Raw genomic sequence first — 18,648 nt, 5'->3', positions numbered from 1 at the left:
GGGGGGGGGGGGGGGAACATCTGCAAAAACACGAGTTGCGGAACAAAACAGCTCCGGTGGGTGATATTGCTGGATTCTATTATTCGAGTGGCAGATTTGGTACAATAGCTCGGATGTCTACATTATTTTGAGTGTGTGTGTGTGTGTGTGTGTGTGTGCGTGCGTGTGTGTGGGTGTGTGTGTGTGTGTGTGTGTGTGTGCGTGCGTGTGTGTGTGTGTGCGTGTGTGTGTATAACTGGAAGAAAAGCGCTACCTGCACCGGGTTTTATTGGTCGTTTGCGTTTATCAAGCGTTGTGTTAGTCCAAACCCTCGTTACACCCACCAATGACTGAGAAGGTAGTTAAAATGGGAATGATTTCATGTTATGTTACGGGCGTTATTTATTGCTGGTGTACGTTGACACAAGGTGTATGTATGTATGTGTGTCCCCGTGGCGATTTTAAATCACATCCCCACCGCGGGGGTGTGAAGCGAGGTGATATTTTCTGTTCGGTCGATGCCTGTGCAGAGGTAATAGCGGGTCTGCCGGTCTACTCAACGCTGCCCCTCTGTCTGATTCAGGGCAACCTTGGGCAAGACTTGGTCGGGATTGGAATGATCTGAAGTCAGCGTGTTGTGGACATGGGCGTTGGCTGGTTGTACCGACTGGGCGCGTTGCTCCTCGTGTCGAGCCTAACCTGGCGACAGAGGTAAGTTGCACAGTTCCCCAAACCAAGTTTTCCGGCGGGCTCGCAGTTCGCAATGATCGACCCGTTCGTGTCGCACCTTACCAGACCAAGCGCACGGTTGATATATAATGAACCCGCACAGAGTTCGATTTATTGTGATCCTTCACTCCTGTAAACTACACCAGTGAAAAGACAGACCGCCCCCGCACACACAATTGACGGTAGACACAAAATTTGGTGGAGTAACTCAGCGGGTCAGACAGCATCTCTGGAGAAAGGGAATGGGTTTATTCACAAAATTGCTGGAGTAACTCAGCAGGTCAAGCAGCATCTCGGGAGAGAAGGAATGGGTGACGTTTCGGGCCGAGACCCTTCTTCAGACTGAGAGTCGGGAGGAAAGGGAAATAGAGATATAGACGGTGATGGAGAGAGATATAGAACAAACGAATGAAAGATGAACAAAAAAAAAGTAACGATGATAAAGGAAACATGCAATTGTTAGCCGTGTGATAGGCGAGAACGAGTTCAGACAATGAGACTCAACAAGACGACTTTGAAGCTGGTACGACTTGGGTGACTTCAGAATAATTGACACTGGATTTATCTTGCCAGATCCATACATTTTCAACCCTATAACCATTAACATTCACGTTAGATTGGAGATGAAGGGCTGCACTTGAACGTCGCTCGCTCTAAATGTAACGCCCAGTTAACATCCCCCAAGGACCAACCATCTAAAAATAGTGCCTTACTCAAACATATATTTTCTGGAGGCGACCGCATTAATATTGCCCTTTGAGTCAATTGTCTCGGCTAGCGTTGAACGATGCAATGGGGAAAAGGTTAAGGCCACTGCATGTTCCGCTCTCTGCTCTGGCATGAGAAGTAACGTGGGCTCAGTTTGAACGTTAAATTAATGTACTATAACCAGAATCGTCTTCCGTCCAAGCAAATCACCAACCCAGTCGCGTCAAAATGTTGGAATAATTGGAGTAATAAAAAAGGAACTGCAGATGCTGGTTCATACCAAAGATAGAGACAAAATGTTGGAGTAACTGAGCACGTCAGGCAGAATCTCAGGAGAAAATGGATATGTGACCTTTCTACACATTTCTTCAGTCCGCAGAAGGATCTTCAGACTGGAGAAGTCGAGACCCTTTCTTCAGACTTCTTCAGTCCGAAGAAAGGGCCCGACGACCCGAACCGTCACCTATCCATTTTCTCCAGAGATGCTGCCTGACCCGCTGAGTTACTCCAACACTTTGTGCCTATCCTTGGAGTAATTGGAGACGGCTTCGAAACAGAACATTATTCACGAGTCGAGACATAACCTCGCCCATCAAGCTACGGGTTCTACGAAAGCTTATGAGTTGATTAAATTAGCTGGAAATTTAACGTGTGGAGGGAACCCGACTACCCTTGTCTGAAGAAGGGTCTCCACCCGAAACGTCACCCATCCCTTCTCTCCTGAGATGCTGCCTGACCTGCTGAGTTACTCCAGCATTTTGCGGTACCTCCGATTACCCTTGACATGCAAGATGGTCACAAAATGCTGGAATGCCTCGGCGGGACAAATCAATTTTTGCGTCTCGTGTTACTCCAGCATTTTATGTCTTATCTTTGGTGAAAACCAGCATCTGCAGTTCCTTCCTCATCCTACCCTTTACACGTAAACCCGTTTCAAAGTTTTTCGCAGAGTGTCGCTCCAGTGGTGAAGCAACGGAACAATGACAACATCACAATCTTCACTCGAATATTGGACAGTCTTCTGGACGGATACGATAACAGGCTCAGACCTGGTCTGGGAGGTGAGATCTCTTCATTATTGCCGCACTCGCTGCTCCCCCCCCCCCTCGAATCCGATTAAATGCCATTCGAGTGTGTCTCTTGGTGACATCGGCCGTCCATTTTAAGCACATCGACACAATAGACAATAGACAATAGGTGCAGGAGTAGGTCATTCGGCCCTTCGAGCCAGCACCGCCATTCAATGTGATCATGGCTGATCATTCTCAATCAGTGCCCCGTTCCTGCCTTCTCCCCATACCCCCTGACTCCGCTATCCTTAAGAGCTCTATCTAGCTCTCTCTTGAATGCATTCAGAGAATTGGCCTCCACTGCCTTCTGAGGCAGATAATTAATTCCACAGATTCACAACTCTCTGACTGAAAATGTTTTTCCTCATCTCAGTTCTAAATGGCCTACCCCTTATTCTTAAACTGTGGCCCCTTGTTCTGGACTCCCCCAACACAATAAGTGCCGGCCCGAATCCCAAGGGAACATTGGGTTTTTGGAATGCTAAGTTTGTTGTCTTAAACGAGCCCATTACCAGCTGGCTAATTACGAACAAGTCTAGTGGAATTGTTCCATCTAAAAGCGAAAGAGGTCAATTAAGACCTCCGGCACTGAGCGATGATATGTTTAACTAACGTTGAACTTGGTAGCCACAAATGGCGAAAGAACATTGATGGGACATTGAAGAACAGTGATGGATAAAACGACAAAGGCTTACTTCTTTATCTTTTTGGCATTTTGTAGAAACAATAACCGAAGTTAAAACTGATATCTACGTTACAAGCTTTGGTCCCGTGTCGGACACTGAAATGGTAAGTCATCTGAAATTCTATGGCCCACTCGATATCCCGTTTGCTAAACATTTTAACAACTCCCCCCCCCCCCCCCTTTCCCATTCCCATGGTCGATCTTGTTCTCCTGTGCCTATTCCGCTGTCAGAGTGAGGCCACACGCAAATTGGAAGAATAGCACCTCATATTTCGCTTGGGCAGCTTACAACACAGCGGTATGAAGGTTGATTTCGCTAATTCCAAGTAACCCCTGCTTTCCCTTTCCCCACCCCCCCCCCCCCCCCCCACCTTAGTCATCCTACTAGTTCCACTGTTCGCATCCTTGTATCCCGATGATATCACCTCTTCCCGAGCCAACAATGGGCCATTAAGGAATCCACCCTCCCTTGGTCATCCGCTACCATCCCTGATTTGTTCTGGCCTTTTCCTACCTCCAGTCCACCACCCCCACCCCACCTCCACTTCCAGTCCGAAGGGTTCCAACCCGATCCCCTTTCTCCAGAGATGTTGTCTGACCCTTTGAGACGCACTTTTTGCGTCTACCATCAGAAATTGATACAACCTTTTTTTTTTGCGTTTGGCGGTTCCAAATAGTCACCGCTTTCTGCACCCCCCCTTACAGGAGTACACCATCGATGTATTCTTCCGTCAGAGTTGGAAGGACGAACGGCTGAAGTTCAAGGGGCCAATGCAGCGCCTGTCCTTGAATAACATGCTGGCCAGTAAGATATGGACTCCAGACACGTTCTTCCACAACGGCAAGAAGTCCATTGCTCACAACATGACCACCCCGAACAAGTTGCTCAGGCTGGTCGAGGACGGTACGCTGCTCTACACCATGAGGTAATGCCCGAGGGTTTCCAGGATTCCATGCGCTCTCAATGCCCAAAGAAAATGAACGTTAAAACCATACTCATTAAGCCTTCAAAGCATGTTCTTATTTTTCCAACATATGACAGAATAATACTGAATTGTAAAGAAAAAAAACATTACAGTAGACTAGCACGGTTAAACATTCATCTTTGTTTATAAGGGGGGGGGGGGGGGGAATAATTAAATAGGATAAACATAATGAATTTCAACGTCTTAAACCAAGGTTTAATCTGACGAGATTTCTTTTCGTAGATTGTACTTTTCATTATCGGATAGCTGGTCTATTTACATAGAAAGTAATTTAAAATATGCTTTGTTAAGAATTATTCCATTGCTCTTCTCGTGTTTAGACTTATACTCAATTACTGCAATAGAAAGAACAGTAACTAAGATTAATTGTGTGAGATAAAATCCAAATTAGCCCTTGTCTTTGTTAATTAGTAGCTCAGTTCCAGTAACCAACAACTCACTGGTTCCATATGATTTTAAGTTGAAATCAAATACTACGAATTAAATCCTAAATGCTTCTGCACCATTGCTATTACGGAAAGAATGCTGATGTTTGTTTTGTCAATACAGGGCTGAAGTGTTTGCCAGTCAAAGAACGATGTGTAGGCTGATATTTTCTTTGTCTGAAAATCTGGTGCCATACTCATTAGTTACCACAGGATGGCTCCCTGTCTTTGTAAATAAAAATCTTCATTTGGTACTGTTGGGATTTTAAAGTTTCCCTAGCACAAATTCCAGTGATATGGTTTTTTTTGTGAAAAATAAATTAGTGCAATTTAAGGAGATTTATCAACTTTGAAATACTTGCTCTATTTTCTTGTAAGAGCATATTATCCAGTTCTGTTCAACGTTCAGGTCAGCAGCTAGAGAATTAGCTACCAAAGATAGACACAAAAAGCTGGAGTAACTCAGCGGGTCTGGCAGCATCTCTGGAGAAAAGGAATAGGTGATGTTCCGGGTCGAGACCCTGTTACTGAAGAAGGATCTTGACCTGAAATGTCACCGTTCCGAAGGGTCTCGACCCGAAACACCAGCATTCCTAAGGGTCTTGACCTGAAATGACACCTATTCCTTTTATCCAGAGATGCTGCCTGGCCCAAATGGTGGGCAAGTGGGACTAGTGTAGCTGGGACATATGGCAGGTGTGGGCAAGTTGAGCTGAAGGGCCTGTTTCCACACTGTGTGGCTCTGTGACTCTGTGACTGTGACCAAGTTGTGAGAGAGGGTTAAGGTTTTGTGAAGAAAGTCCCGAGAGATTGGTACAATGTGACTAAGGTCTGTACTGTTAGACAGCAAATGATGCACGGGAATCTGGAGTCATCGGATCAATGGTTCAATGGTACTTTATTGTCGCAGGTACCTAGGTAGAGTGAAATTCCATTATTGCGTACAGTTTAGTAAAAAGAGAGCTATACTTAGGCGCAATCATACTTCACTACAAGAGTGCAAGAATATTAGATCACATTGAGACAGTGCACAAGAGTCACCACGTTTTTGACACCATTTTGCAAATTCAAGTTCAATTATCAAACTATCAGAGAGTGAAGGATGTGTAAGATAATAGACAATAGACAATAAGTGCAGGAGTAGGCCATTCGGCCCTTCGAGCCAGCACCGCCATTTAATGTGATCATGGCTGATCATTCACAATCAGTACCCCGTTCCTGCCCTCTCCCCATACCCCCTGACTCCGCTATCCGTAAGAAACATAGAAAATGTTCTATCTAGCTCTATCTAGCTCTCTCTTGAAAGCATCCAGAGAATAAGTTGAGTAAGTTGGGATAATAATTTTGTTGGGACATACTGAACTAATAGAAGTGAGTGAAGATGATGGGCGAGGTGGTTAAAGATTTTTCGAGGAAGACTTTGGACAGTTTGGATGGGATTAATATTGAGAGAAGGGGTTTGAAGACAAAGGAGTAGCATAGTGATCAGAGTAAGTTAAGAGAATATCTTCTTCCTATCGAGTCCACATCACAAGATTAGAAATAGTTCAGCCAGAGCTGAACACACTTCTCGGCATCAACGTACAGTTGTGTCTTGCTCTTCTCATGGGTGGTGGTGGAATGATTGGTGGAAACAGGGCCGAGATGTGAACGCTCATTGCTTGACCCAATAGACAATAGACAATAGGTGCAGGAGGAGGCCATTTGGCCCTTTGAGCCAGCACCGCCATTCAATGTGATCATGGCTGATCATTCTCAATCAGTACCCCGTTCCTGCCTTCTCCCCATACCCCCTGACTCCGCTATCCTTAAGAGCTCTATCTAGCTCTCTCTTGAATGCATTCAGAGAATTGGCCTCCACTGCCTCCTGAGGCAGAGAATTCCACAGATTCACAACTCTCTGACTGAAAAAGTTTTTCCTCATCTCAGTTCTAAATGGCCTACCCCTTATTCTTAAACTGTGGCCCCTTGTTCTGGACTCCCCCAACATTGGGAACATGTTTCCTGCCTCTAACGTGTCCAACCCCTTAATAATCTTATACGTTTCGATAAGATCTCCTCTCATCCTTCTAAATTCCAGTGTATACAAGCCTAGCCACTCCAACCTTTCAACATACGACAGTCCCGCCATTCCGGGAATTAACCTAGTAAACCTACGCTGCACGCCCTCAATAGCAAGAATATCCTTCCTCAAATTTGGAGACCAAAACTGCACACCCCTAAGAGAACATAGGACTGCTGGAATGGGTGTACCTCAGTAACCAGGGTGATGGGTAATCTTGGTGATTTGTACCATTTGGAATTGGGCAGGAGAAGGGAGAGCAAAATTAAAATTGAAAGTAATGGTGACCAGAAGGAAAGTAAGATGGTTTCATTTTATGTAGAATTGAGGAATATTCTTGTTCATCTAGAATTTCAGTTCAGTCTGACAGCTGCCACGATGGATTATTCTTGGGATGGTTTCTCTTTCTCTCCTGTAGCCGTAAGATCTAATGTATCCCTAAGCAACTATCATTTACATCTTCCATTTTCTCCTTTGAAAGTCTCCCATAGACTTTCTATTAATTCTTTGACATGTCCACTGCTCCTCAACAATATTGCGTTCTGAATCTTCTTCTCGCTCGGGATAGATGAATTGATGTGTTCAAGGATAGAGGGGATAGTTATAATGCAGTTTGGTGAGGTAGCTGGCCGGTGTCTTTAAGCAGGATAAGTAACAATGCTCGCTTATTAAATGTAGAAAAAAACCACAGTTTAACATCTGGAATCATAACAGCCTTTTGACCCACGGTGTGATTTACAAGTATACGGTCAAGGTATTCCGGCATGGTTGTATTGATTAGGGATGACTATTGACTGGGATACTGAAGGGGATTTCTCTGATCTTCCTGGAAATGGTGTTATGCAATCTCATTCAGAAGATGGCACCAACACTGCGATTATCGCATAGGATTGGTAACCTTAAGCTTTTTGCCCAAGTTTGTAGTGCGGACCTGGAAACCCACAACCTTCTCACTCAAGGGGAAAGTCTTTAAAGCGGATTTTAAATGGAGAGTGCAAATGGTAGGGAGTATCAAAATGAACTGAATTCCCTTTGGAATTCTTGGCCTCACAGATGGTGTGTGCTCTTTCTATTCAGCCACAGAGGAGGAAGGGAGAAATTACCAACCTTCTAAACCAGCTAAGCAAATAAGACATGAAGTGCTGAAGTAAATCAATAGATCAACCAACATCTCTGGATAACATGAAGAGGTGACATTTTAGGTCGGGACCCTTCTTCAGACTCGAAACATCACCTAGGCATATTCTCCTTTGGAGAGAAGGAATGGGTGATGTTTTGGGTCGACACCCGTTCTTCAGACTGATGTCAGGGGAGTGGTGGGACAGAGATAGAATGTAGTCGGAGACAGTAAGACTGGTGGGATAACTGGGAAGGGGGAGGGGATGGAGAGAGAGGGAAAGCAGGGGCTATTTGAAGTTAGAGAAGTCAATGTTCATACCGCTGGGGTGTAAGCTACCTAAGCAAAATATGAGGTGCTGTTCCTCCAATTTGTGCTGGGCCACACTCTGACAATAAAGGCGGCCCAGAACAGAAAGGTCAGATTGGGAATGGGAGTTAAATTGCTGAGCCACCGGGAGATCAGGTTGGTTAAGGCGGACTGAGCGGAGGTGTTCAGCAAAACGATCGCCGAGCCTGCGCTTGGTCTCGCCGATGTACAGAAGTTGACACCTGGAACAGCAGATACAGTAGATGAGGTTGGAGGAGATGCAAGTGAACCTCTGCCTCACCTGAAAAGACCGTCAGGGTCCTTGGATGGAGTCGAGGGGGGAGGTAAAGGGATAGGTGTTGCATCTCCTGTGATTGCAGGGCAAAGTTCCTGGGGAGGGGATGGTTTGGGTGTGAAGGGACGAGTTGACCAGGGAGTTGCGGAGGGAACGGTCTCTGCGGAAGGCAGAAAGGGGTGGAGATGGGAAGACGTGGCCAGTAGTGGGATCCCGTTGGAGGTGGCAAAAGTGTTGGAGGATTATATGCTGTGTGCGACGGCTGATGGGGTGGAAGGTGAGGACAAGGGGGACTCTATCCTTGTTGCAAATGGGGGGAGGTGGAGCTAGAGTGGAGCTGAGGGATATCGAGGAGACACGAGTGAGAGCCTCATTTATAATGGAAGTGGGGAACCCCCGTTTCCTAAAGAATGAGGACATCTCCGATGATCCAGTATGGAAAACCTCATCCTGGGCGCAGATGCGGCAAAAGACGGAGGAATTGGGAGTAGGGGATAGAGTCTTTACAGGAAGCAGGGTGGGAAGAAGAGTCGTCTAGATAGTTATGACTGTGTGGCAAATGACATTCCTCATATGTTGCAAAACATACTTGGCTAATAAAGTATGATTGTGTTTGTGCTATGGGAGTCAGTAGGTTTGTAGTGGAGATGCCGGTCAATATTCTGTCTCCTGTGATGGAAACGGTGAGATCCAGAAACGGTAGGGAGAAGTCGGAGATGGTCCAAGTCAATTTGAGTGCAGGATGGAAATTAGTCGTGAAGTTGATGCTTGACTTTTTGGATCCTGATGCAAAGTCTTAGTCTGAAACGTCAACCATCCCTCTGCCTCCACAGATGCTGCTTGGCCCACTGAGTTCTTCCAGCAGCTATTTTTTCCCTGAACTTCATGTATTGGTTGATTAAGAGGACAATTAAGTTTAGTTTAGTATAAAAATACAGCACGGAAACAGGCCCTTTGGCCCACCGAATCCGCACCGACAAGCAATCCCCACACACTGGCAATATCCTACACACTAGTGACAATTTACATTTATCCCTAGCCAATTAACCTTCAAACCTATACATCTTTGCAGTGTGGGAGGAAACAGAGGATCTCAGAGAAAACCCATGCAGGTCATGGGGAGAATGTACAAACTCCGCACAAACAGCACCCGTAGTCAGGATCGAACCCGGGTCTCTGGCGCTGTAAGGCAGTAGCTCTACCGCTGCGCCACTGTGCCACCTTTAAGAGTCAACTAGGATAGAGCATCTGAAGCCACATCCAGTTCAAGCTCATCATTGCTGAGTCTAGCATTTCAATCCATCTCTATTCAGTTAATCAAATTTAAATTCATCAGCTACCATGGTAGGAATCAACCCTGCATCTCCAGATAAGAATCCAGCAAAAGCCAGACACAAAATGCTGGAGTAACTCAATGGGTCAGGCAGCATCTCTGGGGAGAAGGAATAGGTGTCTTTTTGGGTCAAGACTGAGAGCCAGGGGAGAGGTATGAAAAGGTACAGTACAAATCGGAGCCGGCACCGATGACTCAGGGAAGATGGAGCCCACAATGATGCATTGTTGGGCTGTGGAAGAGGTGATAATGAAGGGATACGAACAGTGAAACTAGGGGGGTTTTAAGGTGGAGATTGATAGATTCTTGATGAATACGGGTGTCAGGGGTTACGGGGAGAAGGCAGGAGTTGAGAGGGAAAGATAGATCAGCCATGACTGAATGGCGGAGTGGACTTGATGAGTCGAATGGCCGATTTCTGCTCTTATATATTATGAACATGAACTGATAAGATGACTAGAGTGGGGTAAGGGTGGAGAGATAGGGAATGCAATGATTACTAGAAATTGGACAAATCAGTATTTACACCGCTGGGCTGTAAACTGGCCAAGTGAAATAATCCAGCCATCTAAGTCTACAGGACCAGGAAGTTAATCACCATACTGCCTTATCTACCTGGTTTGATGATAAAACACAAGCTGGAAAGTCAGGAGTGAGCTACGGTCTGTGTCATGTCTGGTTCATAAATAAAAACCATCTATTTATATCTTGATGATCATGTCAGCCACAGGAGGCCCATTATGATTGGTACAGGTGTGAATTGTATGGTTATAGGTGCCTTTGAACGTGACCTCTCTCTATTTGTGGTAACTGTCAAGCAAAGTCATTTGAAGTCACCTACTCAGAGAAAGAATTCTACTGGGGAAAATAAATTGTGACAGAGATAAATTTCCATATTTTAGTTTAGTTTAGTTTAGAAATGCAGCGTGGAAACAGGCCCTTCAGCCCACTGAGACCATGCCGGCCTGCGGTCCCCACACACTTACACTATCCTACACACCACCAGGGACAATTTACAAAGATACCAAGCCAATTAACCTACATACGTGTACGTCTTTGTAGTGAGGGAGGAAACTGGAGATCCCGAAGAAAACCCACGCAGGTCACGGGGAGAACGTACAAACTCCGTACAGACAGCTCCCATATTCAGGATCGAACCCGGGTCTCTGGCGCTGTTACGCAGCAGTTCTACCACTGCCCCACCGAGCATTAAATATGTTCTGACTTTTGGTTGCAAACAGTGAAAAGCTCAGTGGAAACTTCGTGTAGGAAAATAACTGCAGATGCTGGTACAAATCGAAGGTATCACAAAATGCTGGAGTAACTCAGCAGGTCAGGCAGCATCTCAGGAGAGAGGGAATGGGTGACGTTTCGGGTCACAGAGGGGGAGCAGCGAGGCAGCACACTCTCTCAGTCTGAAGAAGGGTCTCGACCGGAAACGTCACCCATTCCCTCTCTCCTAGAATGCTGCCTGACTTGCTGAGTTACTCCAGCATTTTGTGATACCTTCGAACTGGAAACTTCGGTAACCCCAGGAGAATCAGGAGGCGGGTATGGGGGTGGACACAAGAGGGAAGGGAGCAGAGGTGGGTGTCGAATTGGACTTGGATGGAAACCTAATGGAGAGATGCAGAGACGAGGCAACAAACTAACCAGGAATCCAAAAGAAAAATGCTTTTGGTGGATCTGAAATAAAGGCATGAGCATCACTCTTTGACTCTTTGACACTAAGTGCTCAGCCTGTCAGCCTGCATCTGTGGGGAAAGAAAAAGAGTCAATGATTCAGGTCAATGGTTTTCCATCAGACCTGGGAGAAATTGGAGCTGTAACATGTTTAGAGATGGCAATGAGGGAAGAGGAGGAAAGAGCAAAAGGAATAATCTGCTATTGAGATATTATACAAATGAGTTTGAGTTTAGATTATTGTCACATGTACTGAGGTGCAGTGAGAAACTTTTGTTGCATGCTAACCAGTCAGCGGAAAGACAATACATCTTTATAATCGAGCCATCCAGAGTGTACGGATACACGATGAGGGGAAATAAAGTGGATAACTTTTAGTGCAGGATAAAGTCCAGTAAAGTCCGATGAAAGATAGTCCAAGGGTCTCCAATGAGGGAGCTGAGGGCTCCATTCCAGTTGTTGGTAAAATGGTTCAGTTGCCTGATAACAGCTGAAACTGTCCCTGAATCTGAAGGTGTGCGTTTTCACACTTCCATACCTTTTGCTCGATGGGAGAGGGGAGAAGAGGGAGTGGCCGGGGTGCGACTTATCCTTGATTATGTTGCTGGCCTTGCCGAGGCAGCGCGAGGTGTAAATGGAGTCAATAGGAAGGGAGGTTGGTTTGTGTGATGGTCTGGGCTGTATCCACAATTCTCTGCAATTTCCAGCAGTCTATGTTCCATGTCTATGTACTGGTTCGGTCAGTTGACTAGTGTTCGGTAACCTTAACTAATTGATGTAGTGGAATGAGCTTAAATCTAACCATAACATCTGGAGAAATTAAAAATGTGTAATACTAATGTCAATAACATTCATGCTAATAACAACACTGTTGCACTGTTGTGAAGACACATCATGTTTACTGATTTCATTCAGGATGGTCATAAGGTCATATGGAATAGGAGTAGAATTAGGCCATTCAGCCCATCAAGTCTACTCCACCATTCAATCATGGCTGATCTATCTCTTCCTCCTAACCCTATTCTCCTGCCTTCTCCCCATAACCTCTGACACCTGTACTAATCGAGAATCTATCTATCTCTGCCTTAAAAATATCCACTGGACTTGGCCTCCACAGACTTCCTTGGCAAATAATTATACAGATTCACCACCCTCTGACTAAAGAAATTTCTTCTCATCTCTTTCCTAAAACAGCGTTCTTTAATTCTGAGGCTATGACCTCTAGTCCTAGACTCTCCCATTAGTGGGAACATCCTCTCCACATCCACTCTATTCAAGCCTTTCACTATTCTGTATGTTTCAATGAGGTCCCCCCTCATTCTTCTAAACTCCAGCGAGTACAGGCCCAGTGCTGACAAACACTTATCTTAGGTTAACCTACTCATTCCTGGGATCATTCTTGTAAAATGGAAACTTTACTGTGCTTTTTCTTGGCATATATTTAACCAGACACACTCATGTAGTTGACTTCCAGTTACCTTCTGAGATGGTGTAGGAACCTATTGAGTTTGGTGGGCTACAATGGACAATAAGTGTTGGCCTTGCCAGGCATAACATACAGTGCATTCAGAAATTATTCAGACCCCTTCACTTTTTCCACATTTTGTCACGTTACAGCCTTATTTTAAAATGGATTAAATTCATTTTTTAATCATCAATCTACACACAATACCCCAGAATGAAGAAGCAAAAACAGGTGTTTAGAAATTTTTGTAAAGTAATTAAAAATAAATAACTGAAATATTATATTTACATAAGTATTGAGACAATTTGTTATGACACTCAAAATTGAGCTTAGATTCATCCTGTTTCCATTGATTATCCTTAAGATGTTTCTACAACTTCATTGGAGTCCACCAGTGGTAAATTAAATTGATTGGACATGATTTGGAAAGGCACACACCTGTCTACATTAAGGTCCCACAGTTGACCGTGCATGTCAGAGCAAAAACCAAGCCATGAAGATGAAGGAATTGTCCGTAGACCTCCGAGACAGGATTGTGTCGAGACACAGATCTGGGGAAGGGTATAAAACCATTTCTGCAGCATTGCAGGTCCCGAAGAGCACAGTGGCCTCCATCATTCTTAAATTAAAGAACTTTGGAACCACCAGGACTCTTCATAGAGCTGGCCGCCCAGCCAAACTGAGCAATCGAGGTAGAAGGGCCTTGGTCAGGGAGATGACCAAGACCCGATGGTCACTCTGACAGAGCTCCAGAGTTCCTTTGTAAAGATAGGAGAACCTTCCAGAAGGACAACTATATCTGCAGCACTCCACCAATCATGCCTTTATGGTAGAGTGGCCAGGCGGAAGCCACTCCTCAGTAAAGGGCACATGGCAGCCCGCTTGGAGTTTGCCAAATGGCATCTAAAGGACTCTCAGACCATGAGAAATATGATTCTCTGGTCTGATGAAACCAAGATTGAACTCTTTGGCCTGAATGCCAAGCGTCATGTTTGGAGGAAACCAGGCACCGCTCATCACCTGGCCAATACCATACCTGCGGTGAAGCATGGTGGTGGCAGCATCATGCTGTGGGGATGTTTTTTAGCGGCAGGAACTGGAAGACTAGTCAGGATCGAGGGAAAGATGGAGAAAAGTACAGAGAGATCCTTGATGAAAACCTGCTACAGAGCATTCTGGACCTCAGACTGGGGCGGAGGTTCACCTTCCAACAGGACAATGACCCTAAGCACACAGCCAAGACAATGCAGGAGTGGCTTTGTGACAAGCCTGTGAATGTCCTTGAGTGGCCCAGCCAGTGCCCGGACTTGAAACCGATCGAACATCTCTGGAGGGACCTGAAAATAGCTGTGCATCGACACTCTCCATCCAACCTGACAGAGCTTGAGTGGATCTGCAGAGAAGAATTGGAGAAATCACGCAAATACAGGTGTGCCAAGCTTGTAGCATCATACCCAAGATGTCCTGAGGCTGTAATCGCTGCCAAAGGTGTCTCAACAAAGTACTGACCAAAGGGTCTGAATACTTATGTAAATGTGATATTTCAGTTATTTATTTTTAATTACTTTGTAAAAATTTCGAACCACCTGTTTTCGCTTTTTTATTATGGGGTATTGTGGGTAGATTAATGATTAAAAAAAAGAAGTTAATCAATTTAAAAATAAGGCTGTAACGTAACAAAATGTGGAAAAAGTGAAGGGGTCTGAATACTTTCTGAATGCACTGTACAAGTCAATTTTAAAATATCTCACTTAAAAGTTCCTCTTTAAAGGAAGACACACCGATGAACAAAGATATCCAAAAAAGGACATTGTGAGAGTAGGAGAATGTTGAATAGGGGAATCGAGAACCAGAGAACATAGGTTTAAAGTGAAGGGGAAAAGATTTAATAGGAATTCAAGGGGTAACTTTTTCACACAAAGGGTGGTGGGTGCATGGAACGAGCTGCTGGAGGAGATAGTTGAAGTAGGTACAATCGCACCGTTTAAGAAACATTTAGACAGGTAAATGGATAGAACAGGTTTGGAGGGGTATGGGCAAAGGCAGGCAAGTGGCACTAGTGGAGATGGGACATGTTGGTTGTGTGGGCAAGTTGGGCTGAAGGGCCCGTTTCCACGCTGTGTGACTCTCTGACTCTATGACTATGTCTCTATGAAATCATGCTCTTTGCTTCTTGGCCATAAATACTTAATGTGCTTGTCTGAAACCTTTCTTTGCCTTCTACCTTAATGGCTTTAAAATAAACAAGTTAAGATCCCATTAAAATAGAGGGCGGTGAATTTCATTACAAATGCATTAAGTGTTTGCATGTTTGGATCACTGAGCACAGTTTCACCCACGACAGAAAAGCAAAGCTACAAGCCAGTAAGAATAGAGAGGGTGACCTTCAAGATCAGTGTGGGAAATAAAGGGTCAAGTTAAATTGATTAACAAAATACTGGGGAAAAAAAGAATAAAATGACACACAAGGAGTTTGTACGTTCTCCCCGTGACCTGCGTGGGTTTTCTCCGAGATCTTCGGTTTCCTCCCACACTCCAAAGACGTACAGGTATGTAGGTTAATTGGCTGGGTAAATGTGAAAAATTGTCCCTAGTGGGTGTAGAATAGTGTTAATGTACGGGGATCGCTGGGCGGCACGGACTTGGAGGGCCGAAAAGGCCTGTTTCCGGCTGTAAATATATGATATGATAAGAGAACCCCTGCACCCTAGTTACAGGGAGAAAAAATTGTCTTTTGGATAACATGTAGCTGAACAGAGCTGTAGCACTTTGGGCGTGTTCTGCTTGCCACACATTCTCAATGAGGTTGAGTATCAGCTTGCCACACATTCTCAATGAGGTTGAGCAGATTTAAAATGTCAGCACATCAAAAAAAAAAGAATTCTGCTGAGGTTCCAAATCTCAGTTCCATCTTTCACCTGTACACCACCCCCCATTTCACAACATCAAGCTTTCCAAGCAATTCCAAGTCAACAAAATTTAAGGGTGGCTACCTCTCAGTGCCAGAGACCCAAGTTCTGTCTTGACCTTGGGTGCTGTCTGTGTGGAGGGAAATTTTGTGCAACCGCATGGGGCTCCTCCGGGCGCTCCGGCAACCTCCTGGATCGTAAAAGATGCGTGGGTTTGAAGGCCGATTGTCCTCCGCAAATTGACCCAAGTGTGGATGGAGTGGATGAGAAGGCGGGATAACATAGAACCAATGTGAACGGGCGATCGATAGTTGGCGTGGACTTGGTGGGCTGACTTGCCTGTTTCCATTCTGTGTCTCTCAACTGAAAATACATCTGAAGTGTAACCACTCCTGTAACTCAGTGAATGTGGCTGACAAATTGCTCACAGGTCATAAGTCATAGGAGCAGCATTAGGCCATTTGGCCCATCAAGTCTACTCTGCCTTTTGATCATGGCTGATCTATCTTTCCCTCTCAATCCCATTCTTCTGCCTTATAGACAATAGACAATAGACAATAGGTGCAGGAGGAGGCCATTTGGCCCTTCGAGCCAGCACCGCCATTCAATGTGATCATGGCTGATCATTCTCAATCAGTACCCCGTTCCTGCCTTCTCCCCATACCCCCTGACTCCACTATCCTTAAGAGCTCTATCTAGCTCTCTCTTGAATGCATTCAGAGAATTGGCCTCCACTGCCTTCTGAGGTGACCCCTGACACCTGTACTAATTAAGAGTCTATCAACCTCTGCCTTGAAAATATCCATTGACAGCCTTCCGTGGCAATGAATTCCATGGATAAACCACCCTGTGACCAAAGAAATTCCTCCTCATCTCCTTCCTAAAGGTACGTCCTTTTATTCTGAGGCTACGGCCTCTGATCCTAGACTCACCCGCTAGTGGAAACATCCTCTCCACATCCACTCTATCCAGGCCTTTCACTATTCAGTAAGTTTCAATGAGGTCCCCCCTCATCCTTCTAAACTCCAGCGTGTACAGGCCTGGTGCCTTCAAACGCTTAAATGACGTTAACCCAATCATTTTATGGTCAACAAGCTCTCAAAATTACCGTACAAAAATGACCCGTTCATATTGGATATGAAACTCACAGTGACAAAGGACTGACATTTCAAACTTCTTTCGGAAGGCTATTATGCCTCCTCACTAAAATTATATTCCAACCCATTCACAGCCAATCCAAGCCCTCATATTTCATTTGGGCAGCTTACAACCCAACGGTATGAATATTGATTTCTCTAATATCAAGTAACCCTCTATCTCTGCCCCTCTCCCACCATAGTTGTCCTGCTAGTTCTACTGTTTGCATTCACATAATCCCTTCGTTATCACCTCTTCCACACCCAACAATGGACCATTGTGGGCTCCCCACCGTTCCTCGGTCATCGGTGCCGGCTCTGATTTGTTCTGAACCTTTTCATACCTCTAGTTTCCCTCTCCCCTGACTCTCAGTCTGAAGAACGGTCTCGACCTGAAACGTCACCTATTCCTTTTCTCCAGAGATGCTGCCTGACCCGCTGAGTTAATCCAGCATTTTGTGTCTATCTTCCTGAGAATAACCAAACCAACTCAAACCCAAGATCTAATGGTAAGATTCTCGCAAGAAAGTCAAGAGTGTTTAATTGTCATATGCACCGGTAGCGGAACAATGAAATTCCTATTTACTGTAGCTTTACAGGCACATAATGCAACAATACATCCAATTAATATACAACAAACAATGATGCAATAAATTATCAGTTATACTGGGTAACTAGGTAGACCATAGCAGTGTCAGCTGTGGGTCAGGGAGCTAGACTCTAGACTTGAGAGATAACTAAATAATGTACAAGCTGCAAGGGATTCGTAAGAGTTTTTGTAGAATAATGTGGATCTATAGAGAGGCACTTTATTCCTAATTTAATCTGGATAGCCCCAACCAAGGAGCTATTATAAGAATCTGATTTGGGAAAAGTTGAGAGCTATATTCTGCACTTTGTATTATCCCCTTTGCTCTATCAATTGTACCTGAGTTTGACTTGATTCTATATACATATATATATATATATATATATATATATATATATATATATTATCTGATCTGAATGGATAGCATGCAAAACAAAGCTTTTTATGCTACCTTGGTACACATGACAATAATAAACCTAAATCTAAACTAGGACTTTGTAGAAACATTGCACTATGAAAATGTGATATTATACAAAGTCCTAATTTCACTTTCAGCATTCATTCCATCTTTCCTGTCAGATGATTCTCTCTTCCTGGTTAACGCGCACCTTCAGATTCTGGGACAGTTTCTTCCCAGCTGTTATCGGGCAAGTGAATCATTCTACCGCCACCAGAGAGCAATCCTGAACTACTATCGACCTCATTGGTGACTCTTGGACTATCTTTGATCGGACTTTAACTTGCACTAAACGCCATTCCCTTCTCAATCATCTATACACTGTAAATGGCTCGATTGTAATAAAGTATTGTCTTTCCGCTGACTGGTTAGCCCGGAACAAAGGCTTTTCACTGGTACACATGACGATAAACTAAAGTGAACTGAGTTGAAACCACATATTTCGCTTGGGCAGCTTACACCCCAGCGGTATGGATATTGACTTCTCTGACTTCAAGTAACCCTTGCTTTCCCTCTCTCTCCATCCTTCCCCCTTCCTAGTTCTCCGACCAGTCTTACTGTCTCCGACTACATTTTTATCTCTGTTTGCTTTGTTGTTACCTTCTCCCAGCAAACAATGATCTATTCTACATTTTCCTTGCCCTACATTCCCTTTGTCCTATTTTCACACCTCACACTTCCTTATCTACGTATCACCCTCTCCACTGACAT

The 18,648-nt window shown here is 44.7% G+C and overlaps 2 protein-coding genes across 7 annotated transcripts in view; one reads left to right on the top strand and one right to left on the bottom strand.

Moving 5' to 3' along the window:
* Positions 1 to 18,648, bottom strand: part of gabrb3 (gamma-aminobutyric acid type A receptor subunit beta3) — a 649,138-nt gene that overhangs the window by 470,346 nt on the left and 160,144 nt on the right. The gene's annotated exons all lie outside the window — the stretch shown is intronic.
* gabra5 (gamma-aminobutyric acid type A receptor subunit alpha5) overlaps positions 1 to 18,648 on the top strand; it is a 103,787-nt gene that overhangs the window by 590 nt on the left and 84,549 nt on the right. For 2 of the 3 annotated variants that reach the window (XM_078402103.1, XM_078402104.1), the window contains exons 2-5: positions 563 to 690; positions 2,356 to 2,477; positions 3,208 to 3,275; positions 3,877 to 4,097. In XM_078402103.1, coding sequence (XP_078258229.1) covers positions 623 to 690; positions 2,356 to 2,477; positions 3,208 to 3,275; positions 3,877 to 4,097 — 479 coding nt within the window. In that variant the 5' untranslated portion in view covers positions 563 to 622. Of the gene's footprint in view, positions 1 to 318; positions 338 to 562; positions 691 to 2,355; positions 2,478 to 3,207; positions 3,276 to 3,876; positions 4,098 to 18,648 lie in introns of those variants that run through there. The other variant, XM_078402105.1, reaches the window with a different exon arrangement.

The sequence above is a fragment of the Rhinoraja longicauda genome, chromosome 7 (assembly GCF_053455715.1).
Source record: "Rhinoraja longicauda isolate Sanriku21f chromosome 7, sRhiLon1.1, whole genome shotgun sequence".
Classification (NCBI taxonomy): Eukaryota; Metazoa; Chordata; class Chondrichthyes; order Rajiformes; family Arhynchobatidae; genus Rhinoraja; species Rhinoraja longicauda.
This window is presented reverse-complemented; position numbering and strand designations above follow the sequence as displayed.